The sequence below is a fragment of the Aptenodytes forsteri genome, unplaced genomic scaffold (genome assembly GCF_000699145.1).
Source record: "Aptenodytes forsteri isolate BGI_AS27 unplaced genomic scaffold, ASM69914v1 Scaffold137, whole genome shotgun sequence".
NCBI lineage: Eukaryota > Metazoa > Chordata > Aves > Sphenisciformes > Spheniscidae > Aptenodytes > Aptenodytes forsteri.
The window spans coordinates 5,676,643-5,697,181 of NW_008796221.1; the positions used below are offsets into that span (position 1 = coordinate 5,676,643).

The window sequence follows — 20,539 nt, forward strand, 5'->3', positions numbered from 1 at the left end:
GGACCTCTGGAGGTCATCTTGACCAACCCCCCTGCTCAAGCAGAGCCACCTAGAGCAGGTTGCCCAGGACCACGTCCAGGTGGCTTTTGAATATCACCAAGGATGGAGACTCCACCACCGCTCCGGGCAACCTGTGCTCAGTCACCCTCATAGTAAAAAAGTGTTCCCTGATGTTCAGATGGCACCTCCTGTGTTTCAGTTTGTGCGCGTTGCCTTTTGTCCTGTCTGTCACTGGGCACCACTGAAAAAGCCTGGCTCCATCTTCTTTGCACCCACCCTTCAGATATTTATATACCTTGGTAAGAGTCCCCTGAGCCTTCTCTTCTCCAGCTGAACAGTCCCAGCTCTCTCAGCCTTTCCTTGGAGGAAATATGCTCCAGTCCCTTAATAATCTTTTTGGTCTTTGTTGGACTCTCTCCAGTATGTCCATGTCTCTCTGTATGTCTCATGTACTGGGGAGCCCAGAACTGGACATGGTACTCCAGGTGTGGCCTAACTAGTGCTGAGTAGAGGGGAAAGATCACTTCCCCCGACCTCCTGGCAACAGTCCTCCTAATGCAGCCCAGGATACCATCCACCTTCTTTGTGGCAAGGGCACATCACTGGCTCATGTTCAACCTGGTGTCCACTAGGACCCCCAGGTCCTTTTCTGCCAAGCTGCTTTCCAGCTGGGCTGCACCCAGCATGTACTGGTGCCTGGGATTGTTCCTCCCCAGGTGCAGGATTTTGCACTTCCCCTTGTTGAACTTCATGGGGTTCCTGCAAGCCCATTTCTCTAGGTCCCTCTGGATGGCAGCACGACCTTCTGGTGTATCAGCCACTGCTCCGAGTTTGGTGTCATCTGCAGACTTGCTGAAGGTACACTCTATCTCATTGTCCAGATCATTAATGAAGATGTTAAACGGGACTGGACCCAGTATTGACCCCTGGGGTATACCGCTAGTTACTGGCCTCCAACAAGAGGCTCACAGGCAAAAAAATTAAAAAATCCAAGTGTGGTACAAGATATAAATGTGGTGTTCAAGTTTTAGCACAAATAATAGGTACTTGATTCTACTCTACTGCCAAAACAGAGTCCCTCTGGATGTAGAAAAGCATCTTAGTCCTTCCTGATAATAACGTGTGAAAGTACACGTGACCGTGTGATCAGAGGTTAATTCCCTTCGTGACAGCATTTTGCAGTAGTTTCAGGTCAGTAATCTTTTTCTCAATGCAATTATATGCTCCACTAAGCAGAGAAGTCGGCAGGAAAAATAAAAGCCTTTATGATCGGTGTTAGAGGTTCAATGGTAGCTGTGAGAGTGTACTTGATTTGTTAGGAATTACCTGCATCCTAACTGTTATTCAGCCATGTTATCATGAAGAGTGTTAAAACATCTTGGTGGTGTTTTCATGAGAAAAAACTCTTCTGCTACAACTAGGAAAGATCCCAAGAAAAGTTTGAGATTCCTGGCACAGCTTTACTTCAGTATTTCTCAAGCAGGAGAATGTTACTGATTGACTCTTTTCTAGCCTACACTTTAATTGAATGCAAATGCATAAAAAAGAAAAGGAAAATGTTTTATTTTCCAAATAAAAAGTGTATTTTGATGTTTTGAGATGATAATGCATTTATTATTTAATCAGATGATACATGATTGAAATTGTTGATCCAGCCTATAACAATTCCAGTGTGTTTTCTTTTGTTTTAGAAAGTGACTCTGTAATTATGGGTGAGAACAATTTGCTCTCTAGAGTGGTGATGGAAAAGAACAATTGGCCAAGAATAAAAAGTATATTTGATCACGGTCTTGGCTTTTAAATCACAGGATAAAATAACATTCTCAATGATATCAGCATGCAAGTTGTTCAGTGAAATAATTTAATTTAATATTATAATCAACTTTGGCAGCTAATAAAGAAAGCAAGCCAAAATAAATCATACACAGCCACGTCTTCTCCGTTATGGGGGCTGTACTCTGAAATGTTAAATCCTTTTATGATTTTGTTTTCCTTATGTATTTGAGTGCAAAACTAAAACTATAGTAATGTTTGTGGTGTTTAAAGCTAAAAACGTAAAGAACAGTTGTGATAGAATTAAATTTTATATACACAACACCTTTTCTATCACATTGTTTAACTGATTTGTATCTATTTAAAATAATTTAACCTAGAAGTATCAGCATGTTGGTTGTATCAGTTGGAATATCAGTATGTTGGTTGCTATCCATTTCCATTTATCTTACCTACCAAAAGCACTAAATTCCATTTGTGTACCTACAAACTATGTATTTTCCATTTTTGTTGATAATTTATGTTTTCTGTAGGCTCAAAATCAAAGATTATGTCCATTTACATCTACTCAGAGCTATTAATTTTAAACTAATTGTGATGAATCATATATGACGGTCCACAGGGGCTTTTAGAAAACATTGATTTAAAAAGCTGTTTCTTCTAATTTTGAAGATACATAGTAGTTCTTTTTAAGAATGAAACACATTTATATCAGTGTACTGTTGCTATTTAGATTAATAACATATTTCTTCCGTTAAAACTCATTGATATTGATCATACAGCCTACTTGTGCCATTCTTTTGAAGCTCTTGTGCGTGGTTTAAAATTGCTGCAAAACTATTTCTCTATCTTTTTTTAGTAATTGAAAATCATATTGCAATTCTCTTCCTTTGACATTTCTTCAGCTAACAAACTGAGTTGAACTGTCTGTTCAGTTATAGGCTACAGATGTGATGAACCTTTCCATTCGAACTTACCCGAGCTACAGTTCTGACTTCATCTTTCCAAATAAATCCAAGATTACACAGATTTTGGCAACATGTTTTTATTGTTAATGGTAAAACAGCAATGATATTAACTGGGGTTTAGGTCTGTTCGGCTGACTAATCGTGTTAATATTTTTTTGTAAATTAATTAGCTGCAATTTTTAAAAAATGTTTTTGTGTACTGCCACTGCTGTATGTGGTGTATGCGTGAAGTGAAATAGTAGTCATTGTTTAATATCTACATATGAATGTTACATGATTCCAGCTCAGACTGTCTTTGGCAAATGAATGTGTTATTGTGCCAAAGAAAAATAAGTATATGAGATGCATGGATTACAGCTCGGCTGTTTATGGTATTACTCCACCCCCTCAGTGATCTTAGAGAATCATTTGACTTCCAAGTGTGACTGGGAATTGCATTTAAAAGCTGCCATTCATATTCATGGTGCGGGAGCTAAAATTCCTCAGAAGCTTTTGAAGTGTTTTATTCCCAGTAGTGGTCACAGTATTGGCAGATCTATCCATTTTTCCTGCACCCTGTCATGGCAAAACATGGTGTAAAATAATCTTTCCTGTGTTTCATGTGTGCTGTGTACAGAGAGGGGCACGGCTTCTATGGAGTACTATAGTTTATCCCTTAAGACAGCACTCCTAGTACATATACTGCATATCAGGAAGACAGTGCACTATCGTGCAATTATTTCCTGGATATGGACAGAGAAGGAAGGGGAATCGAGAGAAATTACTGAAAGAAAGGACTTAAAAAGCATATAAAGGAAGAGGAAGGCCCATGATTTTCTTTTAGACATGGAAGTGCTTCTGGGAATTTTGTGATTAAATAGTACAAAAACAAAGAAATGTCAATATAAAATTGTGGTTTGTGGCTGGGGGGTTTCTTGGAGGGTGTACTTTAGTTTACAGTACATTTTGGAGAAGCTCAGAGAAATAGCAATTAATCCTGTAATGCTGAAGTTTTTATCAACACTTAGTCGTTTCCCCTATATGTATGTTTTTCAAATATATTTTTGTCTTTTTCCTTGGGCTGCCTCTTTCTGTACTATATCTTCATAGTTCCTATATGCTTTTCCTGTTCATACAGTCTTTTCTCAAAGAATTTGCTACTAGACATTGTCAGGAGAACATACTAGCCTATATAATCCTTGCCCCAATCTCGTATTTCCATTCTTGTGTTCTTATATTATTTGCAATTGCATTTACTGTCTATTCTGCCACATCCACAGTATGGGTGTCTGAAAATGCCAACATGTAGAAAACCCTAATGGATTCCAGCTAGTTTTTCAAGGAGGGCTTCCCCCACACACACCTCTTTTTTTAATTATAGGAACTAAACCGCCACTTGAATACTCCTGTATCTATTTTATAACAATTCTCTAGTATCGTTGCAAAAACTGAAATATGCAATAACGTTAGACAGTAAGGAATAAATTATAGTGCATTGTAGTTAAAAGAATAGAACTTCTAGCTACTCCTTGAAAGCTCCAGAGGCCATCTAAGGAAAATAGTAGCAAGGACAATTCCGGCATTCAAAACTTAGTCCGTTCTTCTCTGCTGAAAAGTTTTTCTTCTTGACTGCCAGAAGTCTTTTCACTTGTTGATTCTCAGAGGTCTAGACAGATCCGCTCCGAAGTATTGAATTTTATTTTGGTGTTACTGCACAACTGTTTCTTTCATGGAGCTTCTGAGATAACACGATTTCACAAGTTCACACTGAAACCTTTATTTGCAGGATAGTTGTTGAACCATGTTCCTCTAGAGTGTCCTTGTTGATATGTCCCTCACTTACAGATTTCACACTTAATAGCTGTCACCAAACATCTTGTGCTGTTAGATATAGGCAGCATGTTCAGCTCATCATCCCCCTTGAACCTTCAGCAGATGCAACACTTTCTGCTGCCAGTGAGAACCCTGAATGATCACACACCCCCTGCTTAACTCTGTCTTCTACTGAACAATTGTCCTATTTATCACTGCGACCCCCAGGTTTTAGCCTTGGTCCTAAGAGGGACATTTCGTGATCTGTTTAGGAATCGCCAGGGCCTTTGAACTTGTTATTTACAACAATTAGGCCACTGCTTGTGGTCCACAGTCTTATTCCACTGCTTTTCCAACTGGTAACGTTTTGCTGACCACAGAGATCAGAGACCCAGCTTTTATCCTATATTCCTTTCCTGGATTGCCTTTTCTACCCAGACTTTAGCCTACCTCAAGCTAGTTTTTTTTCTTAACACTGACTGCAGAAATTAACCTAACATGGTTTATAAATTCATTTTTTCCTACTCAGCTTTTCTCCATTGGCTGTGCTGCCAATAACAGATGTTCTGCTGTGGTTCCATGTCTGCCCTTTTCAATCATTCCCAGTAGTTCCATTCTGTACTGAAATCCTCCAGAATTTGAGCGGAGGAGTACTTCACTTAATGCTGGCTACTACTTATGACAGATTTTTTTTCTTTCAGCACTTTTAAGTTCCTAGAAAATGCCCCATTTAGTCAATATTACTGGCCAAATGGGATTTTCATCTGTGTTCCATCTTATCAGGATTAACCTTGAATAATTAAGATAATGCTTAAGATATTCCCAGGAGCAGTGATGAGTCAGATACTGTTGTATTTGTTACAAAGTTTTAAAAAGATGTTGCAGAAGAAATGGCTAAATTCAGTTTATCAGTAAAGCACCATTAAATGTATTCATAATCTGAGTAATGGAGGACATGAAGGAATGCAGTTAATAGTAGGATGTGTTTGCTTAAGGATTCTTTGGCATTCCTACCAGCCTTCATAATTTCTGAGTTTTTCCTTTATGTTGTTCTTTTATTTCACGTTAGCATAAAAGCGCTGAGTGCTTTGTGTTGCACTTCTAAAACAAAATGTGTGACCTTTTGGGCTTGTGGCTAAAGCACCAGAGGAATCCACAAAGTGGATTGTGTGCAGATCTTTAAAGGAGCAAATTTTCTTCCTGGAGTGTTCCAGAACTTCTTCCATGATAGCCAACAGATATTTAAAGTTTTGGCCCTGAATCTCTAACCTGCACTTACATATTTCTTACTGATCTAAGAGCAGGAGATTGGTCTAGGTCTTGAGCTGGGAATACTGAAGTTTTAACGCAGCATCTCCTACTTGTCCACCATGTGAGCTTGAGGAGTTACTTATCTTTTCTGTGTGTAAAAAAGGGTTTATAATATCTGTCTTTAAGAGGCACTAGTTCTGCTAGTTCAATATTAACTGATGCTGAAATTAAAAAACCAGAACTATTATGTAAAAGCTAAGAATAGTCATTTAGTAAAAACATCTTTTTTTGTAAAAGAACTTTTAGTCAGTATATTATGTAGCAAGGAATTTTATCTTTAGAGATATTGTCTACTAAGCTGGGGCATTTGTACGGCTCTGTTACCATAGCATTAGAATAATCACAGTTTTTAATGAATGTATATTCACATAGACAGTTGTGTGATAAGGAGGTGCTATAATGTGCATTTTACAAATGAGCTGGGGGAAGGGCGGACTTCGAGAATGTCCCACACTTAGTGAGCACTCAAAAGCATACTTACCTTCAATTTGGATGGGCACTGGTGTGTTGGATGCAGACCACAGCAGCCTTCACGTGGTCCTCTTCATCTAGAAGTGATGTCATGTAATCTGTGTCAAACTGACACGACAACCTAAAATGCTTCCTAGAAAAACTTAAGCTCTGCCTACTGCAAAAACCAAACAAGGCAAATATGAGCATGTGGAGCTGGATCTTGGGAACCAACCATGTTTTGGCTACTCATGGTTTCAGGCAGCTCAGGTACGGAAGAGGCAGAGCCTGAGTTATTCCCTCAAGACTGAGCAGGAACACTGGTAAATCAGCAAGTAGAACCCAATTTCTGGGTTTGAATCATAATCAGTATAACAACTGCCATTCCTGTTTTTCTAGAACTGTATTTAAGGTTAGTGTCCAATTTGATTTTTCATATGCAATAAAACAACAGGAAGCTGATACAAAACTCTTAGAAATGTTTTCTGGGAATATTTCAGGAAACTGATAGATACAAAGAACTGTCAATACATTCAAGAAAAAATTGTCTTGGTCACAATCCTGCAGCAAGTTCTGTGTCAACACATAAGCTGTGTTCATACATAAGGCAGCTCCTCCCCACCATATTACGTACATTTGTGTCTATCAATTTCTACTGTATAGTTTCAAATATTTGCCGAAATATTTCACAAGAATGTCCAGAACAAATTGTCAGAATCAATTACTTGATGAAGGATGCTGTATAACTAATGCCATTCTGTAATTATTAACTGCAATAAACAGAAATCTTTGTAGGCAGATAGTCCTACAAATAATCAGTATAATTAACAAAAAATGTAAACAGCATGTTTTTCTAAAAAGGGATTCCCTTATTAGCCTATCACAGTGACAATTACACCATGCTTCTTTACTGTTTGAACTGATTGTTCTTTGTGTCGTTCCCATTCCTCATCATCTTTGTCCAGATCAAAAGTTTCTGGGTAAATGGGCAGCTTGTCTTTTGGGCACTCCTCGTAATAACTTCGAACATATTTTCCGACAGACCATCCTTTGTATTCTTCAGGCATTTTGCATTCTAGGCCATTGTAGTGAACATTGTAGTGATGCTTCAACCAGTAGAAAAGATAATGAATGTTGTAATCACATCTCCAAGGATTCTCTCTCAGCCACAGTATTTTCAGAAAGTAAAGGTCTTCCAGTACTCCGTATTCAAAATTCTGCAAGCTGTTGTTTGATAGATCCAGCTCCTCTAAGTTATTGAGGCCTGAAAAAGCAGCTAGTCAATAGAAAAATAGTTATTGGTACCTTATAAAGGTAAGTTAAAAAACCCCATGCATATCTGTAACAGGAAAAACATTTTCATAATTATGCATTTATTAATTTTTTTTTTTGCTAAAGGCTACAAAAAAGACTTTTCAAACACTGAACTTTAAAATATGGCTTGTGCCCTGAGAAGTGACATATTGGCATAAATATATCAACATTAGGGGAGTTGTACTGCTGGTAAAGTTATAAAACACTTAATGAGCATGCATGAGTGTAGAATAGGGACAACGAAGGTGAATGAATGCTTGATTAGCTCCTAGAAGTCTACTGCTATTGCCGTGATACACAAGTAGAAATATGGAAATTGATTATGTATTAGACAATGTGCAGGGCCGGTAGGTTTTGTATGTATGTATGTATTTGTGTGTGTGTGTATGGAACCTTTAAATTAATATTTTAAGATATGGAAGATAATAAACATGGAGCTTCATAGTAATGCTCCTGAGTCACATTTCAGAGAGCAGTTCATACTTTTTGCAAGTATGCTGTTTCATTTAATGGCAGAAGTCTTAATTTTTTAATGGCAGAAGTCTTAATTTAAATAAATCAACTATGTGTAATGTTAAACCGCATAAGTACCATTTTACTGATATTACCACTTTCTACTGCTGTTTAACTTCCAAAATGCTACTAGAGAAGGGTCTTCTTGCTTCATACTTTCTATCTGTCCCTCCTTGTGTCTGCTTTCGTAATTAAAAACCAAATACACATAGGCGATAAGCAAGGCCACTTGAGTTCTAATAATATATAACTTAAGAGCAATTATATGTAGTGATTTTTAATCCAAAAGAGTTTAAATCCTTTTGGTTTGTCTATTACTTTATTGTCCAATATAACTTAAAAGCAGCCTCATTATATGACAAGTTTTCTTAGATTTGGCAAAGATATTTAAAAAATCATTCAGCTATTTAGCATTTTGGGAAATGATTAGCCTTCAGTCTGCAGAATTAAATTTTTGCACTTGGTTGGTTTAGTATTAAGAAAGGGCAGCTGAAATCAGTCTCTCTTCATTGACTTCTATGAGGAATACATTTCAGTGCAAACCTTTACTCTATGAATTGAGTGGTACAAAAGCTAAAATTTACACCAACTTCTAGATTTTTAAATCCTTTTTTCCCCACATATCTGATAGAGACATTATCAAAGTTTATAATCAATAAAACACAAATCACTTTTTAATGAATATTTAAAATTATTCTTACCAGGATCAATGTAAGCTATTCCATTACTGTTTAGGTTTAATATCTTCAGTTCACTGGCATCTTCGAACTCTTTGGCTCGTAGTTGTCTAATTTTGTTGTTGGACAAATCAAGTTTAACTATATCTGGAGGTATGTTACCTGGAACTTTCTTTAAATCTTAAAAAATGAAAAAGACGTAACTTGTGTCAGCTTTAGATTATTCTTACTGCTTAGGTATCACAGTTGCGTACCACACAGAGTTTTGTCAGTCTAGCATTGTTTCTTGTTTTGTTTCCCTTTTATCCCCACCGCTAGTGTCAACATGTTTTTTCAACTTCTGAATTTCATTGCTTTGTTCACTTGTATCTTTACATTTCATGTGAAAATAGCCCTCTTCATTAGTGCTTATAGTAAAGCTTCTTTCTGTGTTTTATATTTTTATTTTATTAGAACTGTACTATTCATTCGCATAGGGATAGGGTAGGTAGTGAAGATACTATACTAATAAAAAGTATGTGTGAAGGGCTTGATAATTTAAAGAAAAGAAAAAAAAACTATATTAAAAATGTTCACGGGTATGTGATAAAAATGCTAGTTGTTATAGTATTTATAGTAATATATATAGTTATAATTGTAGTTCTGTAGTTACGCTTATGTAGTGTTTTAGTAATATTTAAGTCTTTATATTTGTTACGATACTTACAGTTTTTGTATGTCCAGGCAGCATAGTGGCATTCTGTCTATCTACTTCTCTATCCTACTTGTATCATTGGCATTACCAAAGTAGCCAAGCACCTCTCACTCATCTGTGTATGCATCCTTACAGTGTTCCTTGCAAAAGAGTTATAGAAAGAATAGCTTCTAGTCCAGTAGTAAGGGCACATTCTTGAGAAGTGCAAACTGTGGTTTGAATCCTCTCAGGATAATGTTAATAAACCTTATCTCCAGGATTATGTTTACTCAATGAGTGTTCTGATCCTGGGCTGTTATTACAAGAAAATGAGCAGTATCTCCTATTTGACCATCTTTGAATGAAAGCAAGTAGTTTCTGGGTCTGTGCTGAAATTTGTGTTGTCAGTGTACTTCTGAAGTTCTGAAGATGTCTAATGCATCAGGTATTCTCGAGACTAAAGCAACATAGCAGATATCTGATTTTGAGCAGAGCTTTGGTATTATAAATACAAAAATATTACAACTACTCCAGTGTGCTCTGGTTGGGAGTGCTTCCTGCTTGTGCAGATGTCAAAGTTTCAGGGCCTATTTATCACCAAACGAATGCAAATAATTCTTGAATTTAGAGACTTGGAGAGTTTGGCAGCACTAGAAAGCAGATTTTTTCAACTACTCTTGCAAATACAAATTCTTGTGCAGAAAAGCAAACAGAAGTTACTTTTGCATCCAACTTCTGTTGCTTTTTTTGGTAAAACAGAGTCAAGGACATAGGATACTTTTCATTCTGAAGTACTGAAAGATCTGGTGTATCACTGGTCTGATGAGATATAAATAAGAAGTTCTTCAAAAAGGAGAACATACACATGGTTGTATGTATTTTTAAGATGTTTCTTTCATGAGCTTTCTGACATTAACTGAAAGCTGCTGACCTGTTGTCATATCTCCTTAGGGATACATAGTACTGGTATACTGCTCGTCACTCTATCCCCTCCATTGTAAAGGAATAACGGATTGCAGCTTTTCATGTCATCTTACTGGTTTGGCAACTGATGCACCTTTTTTCCTACTCTGAAATCTTATCCATGTGGATTTAGAGAAATTTTTGTATTTTCCCAGGATTTTGGGTGCATTATACTCCTATTTCTGATGAAAATTCCAATGAAATTGTGCATCTGCTGCACAGTAATCATATGCAAAGACAGTAAGTACAATGCTTTCATCAAAGATTACCATATGTTCAGAAATCCCAAATGTCCATGGGATATCTGCATCCAGCTGTCAAGCATATGCACAGTAGATCTGATACTTCCTAAAAAATATTGGACGTACTCAGTGTGTCCATGCTAGACATTCAGGAAGTCCTGGAGTCATATACTTAGTTCTTGACCTGAAGGAGGGAGTCCCTGTATGCTCTGGTACACTCATGTAGAGGTTGAAGTAACTTTATTCCTTCCTTATTAGCACTAAAGACAGTAAACCATTTTTTTAAATACCGTAAAAGCCTGTGAAACTCCCATGGAGAGCAGACCACATTGAATGTTTCTGTGAACTTGGAGAAAAAAGTAATATTTTTCTTGCCAAAAGTTTTTGAGTATATTCATGTATTCATGTATTCAGCTCATCTTTTTGATACCACTAAATGGGGAGAGCTGGAAGGTCAGTCTTTTCTTATATTAAGATTTATAATATATGCCTGGGTTTTGTTCAGTAGCACAGTTTGCTGGAGACATAAGGTAATAATGATATAATTAAGATCCTATGAAGGATAATTAAGATCATAATCTGTAATCTAATAATTAAGATCCTATCTACAAGGAAAGGTAAGGTAGGTGAAGATTAAGAAATTAATAAATGTAAGCCAGTAAAAAAGCATAAATCATTAATAAAAAAGATGTAGTAGCTGCATGGTAAAACAGAAAAAGAGAAAAGTGAGCCATAGGAAGAAGAAAGGCATTTAACAGGGTGGAAAAAAGTAAAAACATGGACCATTTTTTATGACATACATAGTAGATAAACCATGTAATCAAATACTGAAATCGTTAATTCTTTATATTTAGGTATTGTCTTCTTATACTGACTTCCGAGCTTGGCTCTGGCATTAAGGTCCAAGAATAAAGGCACACAGAGTTGTTACATAAATTTAAGTCACTGTTAAAGCAAATAGAAGTTTAGCAAACACGTTGCAAGATACAAGTGGGCAAAACATACTGCAGTGATCTGGTATTGCAGGCTATGCTTCGCAAAAGTTGGGAAAAAATCCTCCCAATTTTGGCTACTTCTAGTAATGCTTTTTATTTCAGATTTGTAATGTTAAAGAACGACTCTCTTCTCATTTGTTTTGTTGTTTGCTTTGTTTCATCATGGGATAAAATATGGGAAATATAAAGCACAAATAAATGTGTACTTTTGTGTTGATATATGTCCCAGCTGTTTTACCCTTAAGGCTTAACTGTGGCTTTTAGGAGCCTGAGAAGGATTTAGGAATGGAATGGATCCAAGTGTCTAAAAAACACTTCTTGAAGGCCCTTCAACTTTGAAATGTTTGCTGGGTGCTGGGAGGAAGAAGACAGAGGATGTATTTCTTTATGAACAAAAGCATACAATTTCTTCCCTGAGCAGAAGAAATCTTGCACAGGAAATGTGAGGATGCAATGGCTCTCCTTTGCAATCAGGTTCCTTTGGGCATTGTAAGCACAGCTGGCTGCTCCAGTCCTGTTTCACAGCTCGCTTTTGTCAAAGTTGTTGCTATCTTTGTGTTTGTACACTGGAAAGAAGAAAAGACACTCTGTGCCTTTCTCTATCAGTACAACAATTTCAGCACAGCTGTAATTTGACTGATTAGTATGTTTATAGTTGTAAAATCGGACTAGTGAGGTGCTGGTCCTTCAGTAACTTAAGCATGTGCTTAATTTTATTCCTGTTGATTGTCGTTGGATATCTTATACTAGGGCACTAAAGAATATCTGTGGAATTGGGGCTTCAGAGCAGAGGTAAAATGCAGAAAGAATTTTTCCTTGTTGCTTGTAGTTACGAGAGAAAAACAATTAACAATATTAGTTAAAGTAAGTAAAGCAAGTACTGGTATGATACCAATTTACTGTAAAATGTGAATGTAGTAAGGGAGCTAGAATATTAAAATAATTCATTCAGTTATATGGACAGATACAAACCTTTTCTTTTGCAATTCAGAGTTGGTACAGGAAACACATACATGTGGCATGAAGAGGAATCAAATTCTGGTTTGACAGCTTCAGGCTTCTCCCGTTTTATGTTTTGGGGGTCCTGCCTGTCCTCTTCACTACATAGCTCTTCAGCTTTTATCTGCTTTAGCTTCTGATTTTTCAGTTCTATTGGGTGCACACACCTGGCATAATTTCCCAAATTCCTGTTTGTTGGAACCTGAAGTAATGTAACAAGGGTTTCTAGTTCACAGTTGCAATGCCAGGGATTATCATAAAGACGTAGGTAGTTTAGACTGGCTGTATAAATAAAAACCTCCTCGGATAAACTCTTAATTTGGTTATGCTGAAGTAAGAGTGTGGTAAGCTTATTCAAACCTAAAAAAGCCTCGCTCTCAATTTTTGATATATCATTCTGTTGTAAATCCAGACTTTTCAGTACTTTGTACTTGGAAAACATATTATTCTTCAATTTACGAATCCTGTTTCTTGCTAGCAGCATGTGTTTTAAATCCTCAGGCCAATCAGGTGCCACAAAAATCAATTTTCTTTCCTGACAATCTAGGTATTTCTCATGAAGATAAGTGTATATATCACATGGTAGGCCTCGGGCATTGCGCTTAACAGTGCTAGATGCTTTCCTTAAGATGTTTTCCCTTTCATTGTTTCTCAAACTTCTATTCCTTGTCTTCCTACAGTCAGATGCTTTACAAAGAAGAAGTAGTAGTATAATAGTAGCTACTTGCATCCTGACATTCAGCTGGTCCCAGTTATTTTCTGTGACAGCTGGAACAGTTGAAATTTTTGGATATTCTTAGTGTTGTACAGATCTGAGGAGGCACAGCTGGGGTATGTGGGATCCCTGTGTCGGAAGAAAAGTAAAACATTAGAACAGATGAAACAGGCATTTTCATGGAGGCTTGTGAATAATACACAACATTCAGTCAAGTACTCAATCATCACACTACTTGGAGCTTCACAAATACTTTGAAGATTTAATGTCCTATCTCTTTTTTTGTTGTTTTTACTGTCTCTGGTCTACTGTCATTCATTTCGATTAAACATGGGAAACTATATGGACCAATTTCTAACTGATCTTTGTTAGAAGGTTCTCATGTATTCAGGAAAACAGCATCTTCTTTGTATTTAAGTTCATCTTGGAAGATCAGCTTGAAAGAGGAGCTTGAAGCTGATATTTTCCAGCTTTCTGGGTGTTGACCCACTGGAACACATACAGAGCCAGACCAAGGAAAGTCATCCAGTGCCTATCAAACCCCCAGCTTTAGACTGTGCTCAAGTGTGGACTTGTTTTCAGGTTGAGCCCCAATTTATCATAATTAGCCCTGCTGCTACCAGGTGTCTCTCATGGCCCATGTCAGGTAGACAAAGTTGGCTGCGCTGCTCTGAGAAGGACACAAAAATAATCTTTTGCAAGAGCCTATGAAGCTATGTGTCATTTGAGCATAAGGCAGAATGCAAAGAGAACCTGCAGGTCCTGGCCATGGCCTGCTTCAAACCACTTCCAGGTCTGACCACCTGAGGAGGGAGAGTACAGAGGGGTAAGCCAGGAGCTTTTGCCTTTCCAAGAAAGCCAAACACAATTATTAGGAATTATTATTAGGGGGAGACAAGGACTGCTGCCTGCAACCATGTCCAAAATCGCCTCGGTATTTTTAGTAGGTTTTTGGCCCATGTTCGCTCCTGAATTTCCCATGGTACTCCTGTGCACTGCCCTTTTCCCTCATTTCAGTGAAGATTGGCAACAAGGTTGCATTTCCTTAGAAACATTTTAACCCCTCAGGCTTTTGTATTTTCTAACGTTTTTCCATCTCACAAATTTCCTAGTTTTGCTAGTCAGTATCATTCCTTCTGAAACTTCTTTTTAATTCTTCACTGTTTGGCTTAACTACTTAGTTACTTTTTCTCTATGACTGTGGACATCTTTGCGTTCTGCTCAGTCCTTCTTGACCTTAGCACCTGGGAAGGTGTTGAATCCCAATTTTGAGTGCAGATCATTGCACAGATGTCTGTTTCTAACACACCATTGTTTTGGGCTCCAAAAACTTGTTTTTATCTGGAGGAAAGGTGGCGCAATAAATCATCTAATACCAGGTAAAATTCTTTTGAAAGCAAAGAAATTCTTCACTTTTAAACAAATTGGTAGATCAGTTTAAACCACATCTCAACTATAAGGCATTCTCAGTATTTGTGCAGTTCTTACTCATTAGACAGATGGAGCAGTCCTGTCTATTCATGCTACTACAACCCTCTAATCCATGTGGCCAGTTGTTAATATTACCTATGAAAACCCATTGATTGGTTTCTCCATTTTGTTTCTGTAGTTGCCAGTTGTCTATCTGCATTCAGATTCTGTTAGTTCATGGTGTGAATGAGTGTTTGCATTGATGACTTTATCCCTCACATGAAAAATGAAATTTTACTTGTTACTTTTTGGCAACTGTATGCTAGTCAGTGTAAATTGATCACGTGTTTTAATAACTTGAATCATAACTGGGAACCTCTGAGTTGTTTTGAACTGTTCACTGTTCTGGTAGTGTGATAGCGCATTCTATCCAGGAGAGCTCGGAAATAGAAAAAGAAGGACTTGGGGGAGGAAAGGTAATAAATAATTATGGAAGTATTCTTTCCTCTTCCTTTCCATCTCCTGTGTCTGAACTGGAATTTTTTACTAGTATTACATTCTGTCTGCTAACTAAATTATACTCAGCTATAATACCAAAATGAGCAGCTGCTTTCAGTAGCAGGTACAGGTTCACATGTAAAATTATAACTGTGTCTCATTTAGTGCTAGGGCAAAAAACATATAAGAGGTATGTAATTTCTGTGGCTTAGCAGCCTTAAGGATGATTTTAATTGTTTAGGTTCTTTTGAGTTGTGCAATCCCTCTCAGTATTGTCCTACTCTTCAAAAAGGCACTGAGTTAGACAGTATTACAGGATATCAGTGAAGTCGCAGTCCCCACAGAAAAGAATATACAGGTCTATTGTTGTACTAATACTTGATTGCAATTGAAAACATGTATTTGGCTTACCATGTGAAAATGTGTTTTTGAAGATTTTTTTTAATATATTTCTTTTAACTCTAAAAACCTTTGATACTGCATTTTCCATATTAGATATCTGTATCAGGCCTATTTTTTTCATTTCAGTTTAGACGGATCAGTTATTTTTGAAGACTAGATTAAGGCAAAAAGTATTATTATGTTTAATAGGAGGTTTTGCATCTTTACCTTGGAGGATAGACTTAAAATTTGGCAGAAGAGTGGCTGAAGGGACGTGTGACTGTTGTTTCTAGTGTCAGACATGTATCTTTCATTATTTTGTTAGAATTGCAACAACCTCTGTAAAATAGGAGTTTCTAAAAATAGTACATTATATGCACACAGAAGAGTGTCTCAGGCAGCTAAATTCTCTGAAATTCCATACCTGCAGAAGATAAGCAGGGCTTTTCCTACAATTGGTCTGATTGCTGTATCTCTGCTTTCAGAGGGAAAAAATTGTTTATGTATATAATTAGATACTGATGTCATAATGGGAGGGAATAATAAACCTATGTGGAAAACTTAATTCTGGCATTTCCTGACACCAAATTGCTTAATTGGGTAGCTTTCTGGTCCTTTGGTAACATAAGACTGAAAACAGCTTGGTTCCTAAGCCAGCCATTAGTTGATGGAGTATAAGAGGAGACATTTCCTCAGGACAGCTTACTCCAACTTTGTATTCTACTTTTGGGTTTTTGTGCTTTCTTCTCACTAATCTGCTGTGGCCATGGTTTCAGGGAGGATATTGGCCTAGATGGATTGAATCTGTAATAGGAATGCTTATATTTGTGTTGTACACTGAGAATTTGAACTGTTCACCTTTAATATGACTTTTTTTTTTAATTATTTTTAGGTGAATGTAAGAATTTGCAAGACTTAAATCTCTCTGAATGCCAGGGATTAGATGTAAGTACTATAGACTTTTTCCAAAAACTCTAATTTATACCGAGAAGGAAGATTTTTTGAAGTGCTGTGGTTATTTGGGTACACAAATCTTCCTGATAAAAAGTAGAGACTTGTGTTCTTAAGTACTTTGAAAATGGAGATTAGTAGGATTCAGAGATACTCAGTGAAGTTCTCATTTGTTTTCTACAGTGCCAGGGCAAAATGATATATTCAGTCTCAATTAATTTTAATAAACAGGCTTCAAAACTTCACCAGTCTGGGGGGAGGTTTTTTTGTTATTTTAAGTTTGGAGTTGTCAACAACCACACATTTTAATCTTATATTGTTTTCCAAGTTCCTTTATTCCTTCATTCAGTAGTATACTTGGGCTCTAAAAATGTCTCACTAAATTTCAGATATTTGTGAGAGCCTTTATTTGAGAGGTGTCTAAGTATGTAACCACCATTATATATTTGTCCATTCTTTTTCCTTTAACATTTTCAGTTTTATCTTGCTTCCATTAATTCTCTTTAATGTTTTTTCCTTGCTGTTCTCTGATGGAAAAGCAATGTTTGACTCTGCTTTAATTGATAATTTCTTAGAAATGACACTGATATGTGCAAATTTTTCTAATAATAAAAACAATCTAAAAATAAAATCAATAATTTTTTTTAGAAATTATGGTTCTTAATAGATTCGTATAATGTATACATCCAGTTATAGGCTATTTATAGTGTTAAGTATATAAACAAATAATTTGGTATAGTTTAGTTGTCTTTGGAGTGAAGTGTATGTCCAAGAGTCTAGCCCAGAAACATGCTAATGTTTACACACAAGGTTTTAAAAATTACCACGGATAAACTACAGCTTATGAACTTCATACAAAAATGGCATATGATGGTCAAGTTAGAGAGGCAAGAGCTGCAGAAGAATCATGAGGTTCTAATCTATAGTACTCTTCTCTGGTTCTGCTTTACATATGTCTTCATCTCTGTTCTATATCTTCATCTCTGTTCTATGTTGATGTTAGCTTTATTGCCAAATATCTTGTTCTCACCATTTTCACAGATTATATAATTTTCTTTGCTATACCAGCTACATGGAAGGGATAAAGGTATATTATATTATGAAGTTCTTTGAGTAACACTGTAGAATCATCTTGCTACATAACATAATACTTGCTATATGATATTATAATTACAGCTTAATATTTGGAGGTTGTATGCTTCTCAAGGATCGTGTTGATTGTAGGTTCCTGCATGAAGGCAATAAGTTAAAGAGGGCCACTCAAACATTGTTTCATAACTGTCCGTTCTGTTTGGTTGTAGGCATGCTTACTAATACACATTTGGTACGTACCAGCAAGCACATTCCTAGGTGATGCCAGGGCCTGGTTCATAGAATAACAGGGACTTGCTGATTACACTCTTACCAATACAGCCTAGTATGCAGTTGGCCACCTTTCTCAGAAGGGCACGCTGTTGACATACATTGAAATTGTCATTGACCAGGACTCTCAGGTCAGTGTGTTTGATAGCTGCTTTCTGTCGAGTGTCTAGACTGTACTGATGCATGGAGTTATTCCATCCCAGATGCAGGACTTTCCATTTGCCTTTGCTGAACTTCGTGAGGTTTCTGTCAGCCCATTTTTCCAGACTAAATCTCTCTGAATAGCAGTTCTAGCCTCCAGTGTATTGACACTCCCCCCAGTTTGGAATAATTTGTGAATTTGCTGAGAATGTACTCTGTCCTTATCATCCAAACCATTTATAAAGACATTTAACAGTACTGGCCCCCATATTGACCCTTGCAGGATACCAGTTGCCACAAGCCACCAATGGGACATAGCACCATTGGTGACAACCCTTTGGCCTGGCAGTCCGGACAAATTTTCACTCACCTTGAAGTCCACTTATCCACCCTTTATTTTACCAATTTGGCTATAAAGGATACTGTGGCCTGTGTTGAAGGCCTTGCTGGATACACAACAGCCACTTTTCTCCCCTTATCCATAGATCCAGTAATTTCATCATAGAAAACTATTGCCTTAGTGAGGAATGTTTTGCCCTTGGTAAATCCACACTGGCTGTTCGCTATCACTTTTTCATCCTTCATGTGCTTGGACAGGGCTTCAAGGAGGATTTGCTATATAACCTTCCTAGGGACTCAGGTGAGGCTGACTGGCCTGTAGTTTCTTGGATCCTCCTTCTTCCATTTCCTGAAAATGGACGTGACATTTCCTATCTTCCAGTTGTCAGGAATCTCCTCTGATTGCCATGACCTTTCAAAAATGAGTGAGGCCTCTCAGTGACAGGAGCCAGCGTTCTTAGTACTCTTGGATGCATCCTGTCTCGTGCCATTTCCTCAGGTGCTCCCTGACATTATCTTCTTCTACCATGGGTATTGTTTCCGTCCCACACACTCTGCTAGTAGGCTCCTGGGAGGCACCTGGGAAGCCTTAAGACAAGCCTTAGCAGTAAAAACTGAGGCAAAAAAGTCACTGAGTACCTTGACCTTGAAGATCAACCAGCTCTCCTGGGGCCCTTTGCCCTCCGGGGCTGTCTACCATGAGATCCTGTTAAGCAGATCCCTAAACAAGCCGAATTCCCCTCTCAAATTCAGGCTGTTTCTTTACAATTTGCCCAATTTTCTTCTCTCAGGATTTTAAACTCCTCATTTTCATGGTTGCAGTAATCAAAGCCACTCTAGTTCTTCACATACTTGACCAGTTTTGCCTTGTTTGTGAAACAAGTCCAGAAGAACATCTTCCCTAGACCACTCGTCAGTCACCTGGATCAAGAAATTGTCTTCAACACACTCTAAAGTCTCTCATGAGAAACCAGGATAGGCAACTGTAAGGCTTCCTTCAGCTGCCCAAAGAAGGTTTCATCTACCTTCTTTTCTTGATCAAGCAGTCTGCAGCAGATACCTACCACAATGTAATCCTCATAGGTCTAGCTTCTAATCCTTACAAATAAGCTCTCAACTGACTTGTCACTCATTCCAATGCAAAACTCCATGCATTTAGGCATAACTTTGCATAGAGTACAACCTGTCCTCACATTCCTGGGCTGTCATGCCTAAATATTCTGTAACCATTCATTGCAGCCCTCCAGTTGTGTGTGCTACCCCTCTGCATCTCTGGAATCCCAATGAAATCATAGCTCTGCATCTGTGCGTGGACTTTGATCCCTACTGGTTGATTCCCATGCTACAAGTGTTTGCATTCAGACACTTGAGATGGACCCCTGGTTGTGCTGCTTTCACATGGAAGGTTTCAGAGTTTTCCCCACCATGCTATCCCGCCAATGCTTTCTCACCACTCCCTGTGCCTTCAGTTCTCTTCAGGTTATGGTTATCTTCCGTCAACATACCTATTTTTACTGATATCACCTCTCTCAAATCCTTTGTTGCAGGAATATATTTCAAAAGCACAAACTGTCCTCATTAAAGTTGATAGGTATGGAATTTCCAGCTGTCTTGATGGTCCTTTTGCCTGATAACTAAAATAGTAAAAAGGTGACCACAACATGGCAAAAGATACACAGTCAACTATTGCATTTCCATGTATGAGTGCTGACTTTTTGCCTTTCTATTATATTGACATTTATTGTGAAACATTCTTCATACTAGGAGATTCGTTCCCATTATATTCAGTGGGAGTACAGTACAGTAACGAGTACAGGGATCTTGTTAGGTCGTGCAGAGAAGAAATGAGAAAGGCAAAAGCCCAGCTAGAACACAATATGGACGCTGTCCTTAGAGACAACAAAAAATGTTTTTACAAATATATTAATGACAAGAAGAGAGCCAAGGAAAATCTCCATCCTTTATTGGATGCAGGGGGGAACATTGTCACTGAGGATGAGGAAAAGGCTGAGGTACTTAATGCCTTCTTTGCCTCAGTCTTTAACAGGCAGACCAGTTATCCTCAGGGTACTC

The 20,539-nt window shown here is 37.6% G+C and overlaps 2 protein-coding genes across 2 annotated transcripts in view; one reads left to right on the forward strand and one right to left on the reverse strand.

Moving 5' to 3' along the window:
* Positions 1-20,539, forward strand: part of FBXL13 (F-box and leucine rich repeat protein 13) — a 103,441-nt gene that overhangs the window by 31,920 nt on the left and 50,982 nt on the right. Inside the window, exon 11 of the mRNA XM_019474578.1 lies at positions 16,566-16,618. Coding sequence (XP_019330123.1) covers positions 16,566-16,618 — 53 coding nt within the window. The remainder of the gene's footprint in view (positions 1-16,565; positions 16,619-20,539) is intronic.
* LRRC17 (leucine rich repeat containing 17) overlaps positions 7,166-20,539 on the reverse strand; it is a 19,509-nt gene continuing 6,135 nt past the window's right edge. The window contains exons 2-4 of the mRNA XM_009289065.1: positions 12,643-13,513; positions 8,822-8,977; positions 7,166-7,569 (exon numbers count right to left, since the gene is read on the reverse strand). Coding sequence (XP_009287340.1) covers positions 7,166-7,569; positions 8,822-8,977; positions 12,643-13,399 — 1,317 coding nt within the window. The 5' untranslated portion in view covers positions 13,400-13,513. The remainder of the gene's footprint in view (positions 7,570-8,821; positions 8,978-12,642; positions 13,514-20,539) is intronic.